Source organism: Hoplias malabaricus, chromosome X1 (assembly GCF_029633855.1).
Source record: "Hoplias malabaricus isolate fHopMal1 chromosome X1, fHopMal1.hap1, whole genome shotgun sequence".
NCBI lineage: Eukaryota > Metazoa > Chordata > Actinopteri > Characiformes > Erythrinidae > Hoplias > Hoplias malabaricus.
In genome coordinates, this window is record NC_089818.1 from 5,039,087 (window position 1) to 5,052,008 (window position 12,922).

At 40.7% G+C, this 12,922-nt stretch overlaps 1 protein-coding gene across 1 annotated transcript in view; it reads right to left on the reverse strand.

Annotated features, from left to right (window-relative positions):
• Window positions 1-12,922, reverse strand: part of LOC136676132 (dual specificity testis-specific protein kinase 2-like) — a 37,551-nt gene that overhangs the window by 17,982 nt on the left and 6,647 nt on the right. The window contains exons 3-4 of the mRNA XM_066653000.1: window positions 9,410-9,531; window positions 4,264-4,312 (exon numbers count right to left, since the gene is read on the reverse strand). Of these exons, the coding sequence (XP_066509097.1) occupies window positions 4,264-4,312; window positions 9,410-9,531 (171 nt within the window). The remainder of the gene's footprint in view (window positions 1-4,263; window positions 4,313-9,409; window positions 9,532-12,922) is intronic.

Sequence of the window (12,922 nt, forward strand, 5' to 3'; positions counted from 1 at the left end):
CAGAACGCAATGCCTGATAATGAAGCGAACTTTACGTCCTGAAGCTATCTGACCCTTCGTCTACTTGTGTGCTGAGTGTCTGTGGCTGAGATTAAGTGCTGACAAGATCTACTGGGTTTTCTCTTGTAATTTCAGGACTGAACATGTGTATTGATAAAGAGGAAAGCAAACAGGAAGCTCTCACCAGGGAAAATGAGATAAGTAATGGGTAATTTGTAATATGTTTAATATATACTTTTTAGAACTATCCTCTACAATGGTTGTGAAGCGTAAAAATTAAACCTCTTTGAAAGAACTCTTGCTGCCTTAAGTTCAGGAGGATTAGGAATTGTCAGTGTTTGGAATAAGACTGTGTTACAGCAGCTTGGAATAATAGTATAATCCCCAGCAGGCCAGAGATTACCCATGATTATAATTGCAGTAATACGCCTTTCTGATAATGGTCATCAGGCAGTAGAGAAACAGAACAAAGGTCACAGCGCCAACGGCAAGAATTAGACTGAAGGTATGTCCGGGAAAGGCTCAGTTTGCTGAACAATTGGGTAAAAGCCATTATTGCTAAGACACAATGACAATAATTAAAATTACTGGTGGAAATCATATCATTGGTCATTTATTTTGTTTCTGTTAAATTTTTGCAGCAAAGGCCTATGAAAACCAAGAATTAAAATCAGCGAAGGGTATCAATAGTTTGTGTATTAATTTCATGAGTCATGAGTTCATGTCATAAGTTAACACATTAACATTTTGGAGGAACATTAGACATTCTATCTAAAGAGACTTTTAAATACATGTCAATGTAAGAACCAGGCCTTTATCAGCTAAAGGAAGCCCTGGTACTGCCCTCAGGCCTTGCTCCTGACCCAAAACTGGACCCTAACACAGCGGTCCACCTCCTGAACAGAGAAAGCACAGGTGTTTGATGTGGTTCCAGGTATTTAGTTTTATTGATGACAGGCTTCAGGTTGTTTGTGGCGGGCTGTAGGTTAAGACCTAAGGTGTAGATTACAGACAAAGCAGCACATGGTGTGGTATCTGTTACTCATCCTGTTTACACAGGGGTCCAGTTCACACAGGAACATAAGCTGATAACAAATAACATTTTTAGTCAACGAGCAAGTAGTAAAAACTTGTAACTCGTTTATCTAATCAGTTGTCTGCACGCTCTTCCCTGCTTAATCAATACTCATCGATAGCATGAGGTTATCTGTTTGGACCGTAACCCTCAAATGGGCTGAGAGCTTTTAAAATGCTCTTCTCTCTAAAAGAATACATCCCTTAAAAACGGTCTGAAAAAAGGTCCAGGCTGCACAGTGTGGTCATTACTGTTATATTGAACTTTACGATTTTGATATGGCTGTTGTGAATATTTGAATGACACATCTAAAAAAATGAATTTGAATAAATTAAAGTGACAATCTACAAATTCAAATCAAAAGGTTCACCAGTGAATTTTAAATATCACCATTTAGAAACATCACAAATGGAGTAACAGAAGTGAAAAGTGCGAACTTGTACACTCTTTACTGTAAGGATTTCATTTGTTGTTTTTTATACTTTTTGTACAGCAAGCCTATGATTTTTGCTGCTTTTGTATTGGAAGGTAAATATCTTCATAGATATTGCACTATATTGTTATCACTATATTGCTCTGGGGTGAGGAGTTTGTTGTGTTCCATGTCTGCATGGGTTTCTTCCGGGTGCTCTGGTTTCCTCCCACAGTCCAAAAAAAAAAAAAACACACGTAGGTAAGTGGATTGGCGACTCAAACCTGTTCATAGTTGTGAGTGAAAGTGCGAGTGTGTTTCGCCCTGGGAATGACTGGCGCACCCTATAGGACTGGCGCCACCTTGCAACCAGTCATTCCGGGTAGGCTTCGGACCCACCACAACCCTGAACTGAGTAAGCAGTTACAGAAAACAAATGAATGTATGGATATTTAAGCTTTTCTCCGTTTTATACTGCAACATTATTCATTCATTCATTCATTATCTGTAACCCTTATCCAGTTCAGGGTCGCGGTGGGTCCAGAGCCTACCTGGAATCATTGGGCGCAAGGCTGGAATACACCCTGGAGGGGGCGTCAGTCCTACACAGGGCAACACAGACACACACACACACACACATTCACTCACACCTATGGACACTTGTGTGTTTTTGGACTGTGGGAGGAAACCCACGCAGACACAGGGAGAACACACCACACACCTCACAGACAGTCACCCGGAGCGGGAATCGAACCCACAACCTCCAGGCCCCTGGAGCTGTGTGACTGCGACACTAACCTGCTTCGCCAGGTTTTGTAGTTTTTGTATATTGCAAGGTCAACTTTTAGACACCTTTCTTCCTCTATGACAATCTATGTGGACTGCAAAAGCTTTTGTCATTGTTTTATGAGATTATCCTGTATCCACTATTTGTGAAATAAAGACAAGGAACTAATCTGAATTAAAAAAAAAGAAAACATTCCTGTGTTTGCGGCAACTGCACTGTAGGCATTATAAAGCTGTACAATGTAGGGAAGTAATAGTCCAGGTCTGAGACTTCATTACACACCCATGATCTGACAAATGCTGAAATCTCAACAGTATGATTATCTGGGCTATTTTGTGCTGATTAAACCTTGCAACACTGCCTATTACCTTACTGATTTTAGGCCCAATATCATGCATTCCAGTGCTGTTTTCATAAATACAACTTCTTCCCCCAAGGACATGTGCAAACCTGCTTGTTTAAAGGTTACATTCCATTGTCGTTCTGCTGAGGGTGGGTGCTGCCGCCAGCCCCCTACTCCTATTCATCATCTTCGCACACACACAGCTAACTTTTAATTAACTCCACTACTACAGCATCACATGCCAGAGAAGTAGCATTTATACTTGGTTGCCAATCACCCGGAGCACAACACAGTCTCAGTGGAGATACAGACGACCAGAGCAGTCACCTATGAACCAACGGTACACCAACTAGCCTGAGTATTAAAGAGAGACACTCTGGCTAAAATCGTAATAATTGATGCCATGGTATTCTCAACTGTGAGAAGTTCCAGTTAAAAGGCCAGGAAAACATATTTCTAATGATGAATCTTGAAGCTGGGAGGAGCTTTTAAAAAAATGCAGCTGCTTTGAGGGAGATTTTCTGAAGCCATTTTAAATTCCTCTCTCTCTTTGGTTAAAAGGCAGAACAAAGGGTGATATCACTGCTCCCAAGATAAGTAGTTTATTGCAGCCATATAACTGCAGAAGAGGTACTTCTTCAAATATGGAGAAAAACAAGCTAAAGGCTAACCAAGCTAAAGCAAAGATACGCTAGCTGTCAAGATGGCCTGACACCACAGAGATTCAAAACAGCTGTACGCCCTTTGCTTTATGCATTTTGTGTGTTTTAGTGCAAAAACACAGACAAAAACATGACAAATTATACAGAATTTAAAATTTGGTCAAACCAGACAAGGGATAAACGACATTCAGACCTCTACATAACGCAACAAATAGCTTTTAAACTCTAGATAAACGCCACACAGCCCTTACATCTTAATCAGTTCCAGAAAAAAAAAAAAACAATACAAAAATCCCCTTGATTTAAGAATTCTCTGAGAATGTTAATTTATCATTTCTGACATTCAAAAACTGAGCTTAACCGAGAGATTTTAACAGTTTTATACGCCACATCACCTCTTAATTCAAGCTTATTCAACCAAATAAATTTCAATTGCTAAACTCATTTATGTAAGAAACTACAGTAATATTCCACCACACAACGTAAATGCAGATTTAGACCTTATCTGACCGTTACATACGCTACTCAATGGCTTAATAATCACCACAGTTAGAAAAAGCCTTCACTTTTATGTCTGAAAACTTTATGGTTTACTGATGGTGCAAGAAACTAAGAGAAACATTTATTTAGCTACTATTTTTAAATTAAATCTTTACTGAAATAATGTTTCAGTGCTTAAGTGATTTTAGTTCTTCCAAGCAACCATAACATTATCATTTTTGGACACGTTCTGCCACAATGATGCAGTGGTCCATATGTGATGACACTTATGAACTAACCTTTTTCCATTTCCCTTTATGTGAAGTGATTTTGTATGTTTAAATTAAACACTCTATAAAAGAAGCCACAGGGCATCAAAATGAACCAGTCCTGGTGAATAAACAGTTGCAGTGAAGTGCAGTGGGCTCTAAAGCTATTTGGAGATGAATGGGGCTGCGTGTGGTAAGGAGAACGTGTTTGTGCCTGCCCGGAGGCTCCTCTTACCTCTGTGAGGGCATGGAGTTGACCTTCCTGCACACAAACACCCATAAACCTGTGAGGCAAGAAACAACAACAACTCAGTCAATAACCCAAGGGTACAATGAACAAGCAGGCTTTTCCTTTCTTAATTCACAGCAAAAAATATATACATACAATGCATTTTTTCTGTAGCTACAGAAATGGAGAAGAATCTAACCAACAAATGTAGTCAATCCCCCAAGACATGCTCTGGGTGTGAACTATGGGTGCTACTATAATTTTGTACTGGAGCTACCAAGCTAATGTAGCTAATGCATTGTTACTGGAAGCTTATACCTAACCGTTTCACACTGTTATCATCAAACAGGTCTCCAACAGACAAGCCCAAATGGTTTATATGACTTAATTGTGCATTATTATTTATTTAAAATTGAAATCTGCGTAAAAAAACAACAAAAACAAACAAACACATAGTAACATCGGGTTGCAGTAACCAATGATTTCAATGTATTGAAGCGGGGAGATATTAAAAAGGTACTGACTAATAGGATCAAGCATCAGTGTATATAAAGCAATGGCCTGAGACATTTCTATCAGAAGTGCTATCATGCAATCTGTAAACTTTTCACAAGTCTTTTTGAAAGAAGCTTGCTACTGTAAGTGAAAGCCACAGCTAGCGCAGCATATGAGGCCTATAATAAAATAATCAAGGAATGCATCCTGTACATTGTTATAGACGTGCACTCGACACCAAAGACGGAGGAGATTCCTTGAGATCCAAACTCTGCAAAGTGCACATTTGTCAGTTCATCTGAAAAAACCGAAACATCCGAATTGTCTCACTGTTGTGTGTTTGGTGAGAGAGCAATGTGTGATCTCAGTTGCTGCCAACCCCCACCCCCCTCCCCCTTCGAGAAGCAGGCAGACAGCAAAAAGATCTAATGGGAACTGCTCAGTATAAAAGAGAACACTTGCACTCTCATAACACTATAAGTGTTAATGTAGAGCTGTCTTCATTTGCATTTACACATCACATGCCAACAGAGATGGAGAGATTTATTACGGTGCCATGCATTAATGCTGCTTAGATCTTCCAAGATGAGAGCAAAGGGTGTGAAGGGGGGGGGGGGGGGGGTTACACACCTCCAAAGAGAAGTGTTGCAGATATGGAAAGTGAGATATCTGCTGAAATAAACTTGTTTTTCTCTAAAAACAAGCACATCTTTCATGCAGGCAAGTGTTTACCCGGGGGAGATATAAAAATGATCTCTCAGCAATATATCTCAAAAACATTATAAAGCATGTTTTATATATATATATATATATATATATATATATATATATATATATATATATATATATATATATATATATATATATATATATATATATATACACACACACACACACATATACACACACACACACACACACCAGATGCACACTGCTACCACAGACTATGTTTTTACAGTTTTCTCTTCCAAACAATAAATAATTAAAAAACATTTGCCACTTGTTTTATGCCACAAAGTACCATGTGCCACAAATGTTTCTTGGAAGGAGATATTTCTTGCTGGGAAATCTTTCTTTGTGAAATACACCCTAAGGCTGGCAGACAAGTGCTGGCATTTTATAAACAGAGCAAACACAGGGGACCATGACCCCATAGGCTATATTAAAATCATATTCCGCTTGTGGGTGCACAATAGGGAATGTCAGTGTCTTTACAAGAACAAGGCAACACAGGACGGTAGGTGACGATGTAAAGACACACAGAGACCGTATCAATGTCCCTGCATCCCCTCATACCAGTGGGCACACAGTACCCTGATTTGGTAGTGGTTTTGGAGTGGTAAGGTCCCACACGTCACATCCTGCTATTTATTGCTGGCCCTCATTGGGTTTTTATTATTTTTTTAAACAAAGATCTCCTTAGACCACTCGTCAGCGCTAGGGGCCCTCCACCCCCATTCAGTGAAATGCAACAATGGCACAATTGTATAAATCACAGTCTCTCGTGCTCTCTCCCTCTCTCTCTCTTTAACTCTGTAGCTTCAGCAGATATGCTGCTGTACAAACACAGAGAGGGCATCACAAAAATAGAGCCCTAAACAACCCACAAGAGGGTGTACGGACTGGAGAGGAGAGCCATTTATAGACAAATGTGCACATGTATGAGCTTTATGAGACTGACGCTTTCCACCGCTAGCCATACAGAGACGCTGGAAAGCCTTTTGCTATAAAAAGAACATTTTTATTTTGCTTTCAGTTTGAGCCTTTTCTTCTCATATGTACAACAACTAACCGCCAACACTTGTTCATCGAGTCTTGGTCTAAACTTGGTGTCTTGATAATGATGATGATGATGATGATGATGCTGTGATAAGATTAGCCTTGGCTGTTCATTCTAAAGTGGGAGAGGTTATGTGGGCATGGTACTCAAATGGCACCAAGAAGTCTGCAACAAGCGCTCACAAATAAAAAAGAAAAAGAAAAAAGAAATCAGTCAGTTTGCTGTAATTAGAACCAATGTTTGAACATTACCTTCTTGTTCCGACATCAATTTAAAGAGTACTTTTTAATCCCCGCTTTATCAATTTGAAGAGTTTTTTTATCCCTGTATTATCTTTTTATTTATATTTCACAAAGAGAGTCTGCTCTCATTTTCTTAAGTACTAGATCAAGAAGACAAGCTGTTGTTGCTGCTGCTGTTGTTATCATTATTACTATTACTACTAGTATTACTACTACTATTTCAGTAAGCACTTGTACAGATGCTTCAAGGAAGAGTTAACACTAGTAATGAAAACAGATATTATTAGTAGTGTTCTCCCTGTGTCTTCTTGGGTTTCCTCCGGGTGACTGTCTGTGAGGAGTGTGGTGTGTTCTCCCTGTGTCTTCTTGGGTTTCCTCCGGGTGACTGTCTGTGAGGAGTGTGGTGTGTTCTCCCTGTGTCTGTGTGGGTTTCCTCCGGGTGACTGTCTGTGAGGAGTGTGGTGTGTTCTCCCTGTGTCTGCGTGGGTTTCCTCCGGATGACTGTCTGTGAGGAGTGTGGTGTGTTCTCTCTGTGTCTGCGTAGGTTTCCTCCGGGTGACTGTCTGTGAGGAGTGTGGTGTGTTCTCCCTGTGTCTGCGTAGGTTTCCTCCAGATGACTGTCTGTGAGGAGTGTGGTGTGTTCTCTCTGTGTCTGCGTGGGTTTCCTCCAGATGACTGTCTGTGAGGAGTGTGGTGTGTTCTCCCTATGTCTGCGTGGGTTTCCTCCAGGTGACTGTCTGTGAGGAGTGTGGTGTGTTCTCCCTGTGTCTGCGTGCGTTTCCTCCGGGTGACTGTCTGTGAGGAGTGTGGTGTGTTCTCCCTGTGTCTGCGTGGGTTTCCTCTGGGTGACTGTCTGTGAGGAGTGTGGTGTGTTCTCCCTGTATCTGCGTGGGTTTCCTCCGGGTGACTGTCTGTGAGGAGTGTGGTGTGTTCTCCCTGTGTCTGCGTGGGTTTCCTCCAGATGACTGTCTGTGAGGAGTGTGGTGTGTTCTCCCTGTGTCTGCGTGGGTTTCCTCCAGGTGACTGTCTGTGAGGAGTGTGGTGTGTTCTCCCTGTGTCTGCGTGCGTTTCCTCCGGGTGACTGTCTGTGAGGAGTGTGGTGTGTTCTCCCTGTGTCTGCGTGGGTTTCCTCTGGGTGACTGTCTGTGAGGAGTGTGGTGTGTTCTCCCTGTATCTGCGTGGGTTTCCTCCGGGTGACTGTCAGTGAGGAGTGTGGTGTGTTCTCCCTGTGTCTGCGTGGGTTTCCTCCGGGTGCTCCGGTTCTCTCCCACAGTCCAAAAACACACGTTGGTAGGTGGATTGGTGACTCAAGAAGTGTCCGTAGGCGTGAGTGAATGTGTGAGTGTGTGTGTTGCACTGAAGGACTGGTGCCCCCTCCAGGGTGTATTCCCATAATTCCGCCCAATGTTTCCAGGTAGGCTCTGGACCCACTGCGACCCTGAACTGGATAAGGGTTACAAATAATGGATGGATAATAATAATAATAATAATACCAACCTAAATACCTAAAAATATTTAGATGGACACTTCAGCAGATGTGAGAGCAAATACAATTGTAGCATGTCAACGGAACCTTTTTGTCAACATTTGGTACACAGAAAACAAACATTATGATTACTCATACCCTTCAAAAATAAATGGCCTTAAATAAATGAAAGTGCCACACTTCCTCAAAACCAATAAATAGAAAGATCAATATCATTCTAACAGCAAATTCTGATTGATGAATACCTTGACAACTGCCAGCAAGGTCAGGATACATGTTGATTAAATCAACGTACAAATGTACTGCTTAATATAAAGTACAATAACAGTAACAAAGAAAAACATTTTACATAAGATTTGTGCAAAAATCTAGACCAAGGTTCACTTTAGCACAAAAGTACTCACATGATTAACACGTGAATACAACAGTTGCATGACCTCATCCTGTTATCTGGTGTGTAGATACTTTCATTCAATCTGTGGATTGAAATCTTGAACTACATTCCTTTAATTGCTCGATCAGAGACCAGCCACCACCCTGAAGGCTCAGACAACTATAACCACCAAAAACAAGGTCAGAGAGCACAGCCAAGACCCCGAGTGATCTAAACCGAGGACGATGTTTCAGTCCATCCATTCTTAATGGATTTCTGACCTGCTTTCGGAGGGACACAACAAAAAGAGGTCATGCATATCTGCAGCACAAAAAGGGACCAAAAACAAGTCGCCCGTCCAAAGTCTCCCTAAAGATTGCAATGATTAATGGAGCCATTCAATGTAAAGAAATAGGATGATAAAATATCAGAAAGTCAAAATCCCCTCCCAAAAATCTGACTTTAACAAATGGCATAAATGAGAGCACTGTGCTGGATTAAAATGTAGTGTAAGTGAACAGCTGCCATTGGAAATTTCCTTTAGATCGTGTTAAAGCTGAGTAACAGGAACCCTTCATTAGAAAAACTGTGTAGTTCACAAAGAAGACAACCAGCCTCCTGAGCAGCACAGTTCCAATATCTCCATCTAGCTCTGTCACACACTCAAACTCAGAGGTTTATACTAAAACATCCTGGCAGAATAATGGCAGGTTTTAATACATGTTGAGAGAGAGAGAGAGAGAGAGAGAGAGAGAGAGAGAGAGAGAGAAACGTACCTGAGGATGTTGGGGTGAGAGAGTCTGTTCATGAGCTGCACTTCTTTCAACATGTTGGCTCGGTTACTGCTCAGCTTGTTCATCTTCAGAGCCATGACCTGGTCTGAGGCTCTGTGACGCACCTAGAGCAAAAAATACAAGTTTCTTCATTGTGTACTCAATTTAAAATATATTATAAAAGGCTAATTTAATTGTAATACACGTCTCTGCAAAATTTTAACACATTAATGGCTGCAATGACCAAGTGATCCTAAATACACAGCTGTATTTACAGTACTGCTAATGTCTCTTTGACAGCCCAATGTGCCGGAGGAGTGTGCTGACTGCCCGTTAGATGACAGACACCAACACTGGCTGGCATTGTGTCGCATAATAAGAGGCAGGAGGAGTGCATGTGCATCCCACCCACCCCTGAAAGCAAAGCCAATTATGCGTTAACGATGATCAAACCAGCCATTCGTAGTCCCAATTAATCAAACTTAAGAAAACTAAATATAATGATGCACTTATAGGATGTAAATATCTCAAAGTAGGGTAATGTTCTATTTTATATACACACTCAATAAGCATCAGGGACTACATTCCGTAGTTCTACAGATATAAATAAACAGAACAAACTAATTTAAATCTTACTTCCACTGAAATAAGTAAGACCTATGGATCCACAGACCCTCACCCTTGCGGTCCTCCTACATGTTGCTCAAAAGGTATTTACCTAGTAGATACCGCTGCACCTTTAGCTATCAGCAATGGAAGGACAACTGAAAAAAAAAACATTTATCTGTTCTTCAAATATCACAGTGTCAACTGGTTTGACTAAGAAAACAATGTGACCATAAAACAGCATGTGCTATGTGGAATTTGAAAGCAGAGACACTGACCACAGCGAACAGAGGACACGCAATTACACAGTAAGCACATTGTATTGTTACTTTACACAAGTTCAGTCACCAATATGGAAAGAGTAAGCTACCTATATTTCTAAGAAAATTGTTTGAGACATTTGTTGTTGTTTGATTAGGCCAAAGACGTCACTAAAAACCACTACCACTAGTAACACCACCAAGTTTTTTAATAGACATCAGGTTTCTTTAAAAACTGAAGCCCTCTGTATCAGAACTGTTATTAATAACTAAATTTATAACAAATATCAGTTGTTTCATAGCAAATGGGCTGTCTAACATTGGGTAATTCCAAAAAACAAGACCAAGTCAACTTGAAAGCAGGCCAGCGGTGCGCCCAAATAAAAACAACTCTACAGAACTAAGCCCACTCTCTTGGAGGAACTTCTCATAGTGAGAATCATGTCAAATGGTCCACAGACTCCTTTGAATAGCATGCTGCAGCAGACCTACTTCTCAGCTTCCTCTTCATCTGCTTTCCTCTGATGGACAGAAATATGTTCAGAAAGATAAACCACAGGAAGCTTCAACAACTGAGTGAGAAAAAAGTGACTTCTTATATCGGCCAGGGTTAACTTCCTAAAGCTGAAATACACTCGATAAACCAATAAACCATTGTGGGCTACACACACAAACAAGAAGAGAGAGGAACAAACATGTCGAATAAACATTACAGTGCCGTTTACTTGCTTTAATCTAGTTCAGTGTTGGACAAGGCCATTTCTGAAGAAATAAGATGCTGAGGTCAGTGATGGATTTGCTTTTTATTACAGAACAATTCATACATCACATCAGACAAAGTGCTGTGTGAGGACTTATTAGTTGGAGTCAGGAGGATACCACATTGTGCTCTACCAAAATAGAAGCTCTCAAAGAAATCAGAGCTTCCCCAAATGAAATGTATTAGCCACCTACATATTCACATAAACGAATCCAATGTAATCCAAATGGTTCTAAAAAGTGGTGTCCTGCAGGTTATGTCTTCTGCATTCGGCTTAAAACAAGAGCTCGGCAGAAATGGACAACGCACAGCTAAAAACATACAGTCCCATATAGTTGAGGCCTGCATTGTGACTGTGTTAATCTGCTATTTACACAGTTTATGGCAAGTAATGGTAAACATCATTTAGATATGGAATACACATGAAAAACACCCATTACTTGCTACATGTGCTTTGTAATTCCGTAGCAAAACATTCTAACCACAAACATGTCTGGGCTGACTGGCTACACTTGTCGCAACAGGGAAATTAAGTAAATTTGATCTTCAGTGAAGGGATCACAGCTGCTCAAATGAAACCCTCGCCTCCCACGCAAAGAGACTGCTTCCACTTCTGCAGCGCACTTGATCCAGGTGATTTATCCGTCGCCTGGTTACCAAGGCGTGTTCAGGAGGAGTCTGACGGCAGATGGCCATCTGTAGCCCCCTGCAATGACCTTACAGCCCACCTAGAGAGCGAACAGCCTGGCTGAGACAAGGGTCCAGGCAAACCTTCAGACACCCATGAAAACTCGTACTGATCCATCTATAGAATCATTCGATCACTTCTCTCTGTCCAAACGGTTAATTTTTGAAGTAACTCCACTGTTAAAAAAATGATAATCTCTTCCTCTTTTCCACTTACTAATTAAACATTTACAGCCAGGTTTCGTTCTATTGTTTTATTATTATTTATCATTTTTATCGATGTTTCTGAAATTTAAGTATCCCTCGCCTAGGAGATGAGCTCTCAAAACAATCAGTATGCTGCTGTATACATCCTCATGTTCGACTAGGATCAAGGATTATGCACCCCATTGTTGGTCCAGACATGAAAGGGGAAAAACACAAAGATTAGTGGTGAGTGACTAGGAACAAAACCAGTTCTTTAAATTGACTGCAGCTGAACAGATTACAGCTTCAAATATGACACCATTTAACATAAAGCTCTCTGTCAAACAGGCAGAGAGCTTTAAAACAAAACAAAACTGATAGTGAAAATTCACCAGTAAATGCAGTGAGATGCCACTCCAGACAGGATGACAGCAGGCAGCCCATCCCCCAATCTCACAGGGCATTTGGTTTACTGGGTTAACCCTATCTGTGCCACATGCTACACATGTTCAGAAGGGCTTTTGATGATCTGCATGACCCCCCCCCCCCCCCAACCCCTTTAGGTTCTCTCTCCCTTCTAACACAGTATATACAGCAAACATGAGCATATACCTACAGCAAAACAATGAGTGGGATATACAGCTAATGGTGATTGGAAAATACTAAACTATTACAATAATCAATAGATAAGTGCATATCTAGACCTAATAACTCCACTTGGTTTGTGTGCCATTTATTATATAACTGTAAAAACCATGTCTAATTTTTGCGTGAAATTTTCATGATTAACAGAAATTGGTCAAAGAATTGATAGTTAGCCTTTCTCTTTCAAGCATGCTAACTCCAGGGATTGCAGTTGTGCAAATCGATGCATTGGCACTTTACATCTTGAAGGGATTTTCCCCTAAAGGAAGCTCAGTTGTTGGTTGATTTCGTAAAATCTAACACATTCTCTATAAAAGACTAAGTTTAATAAGTCACTTCTCTGTATGCAGGTGCCCGATGTATTAGTCATAT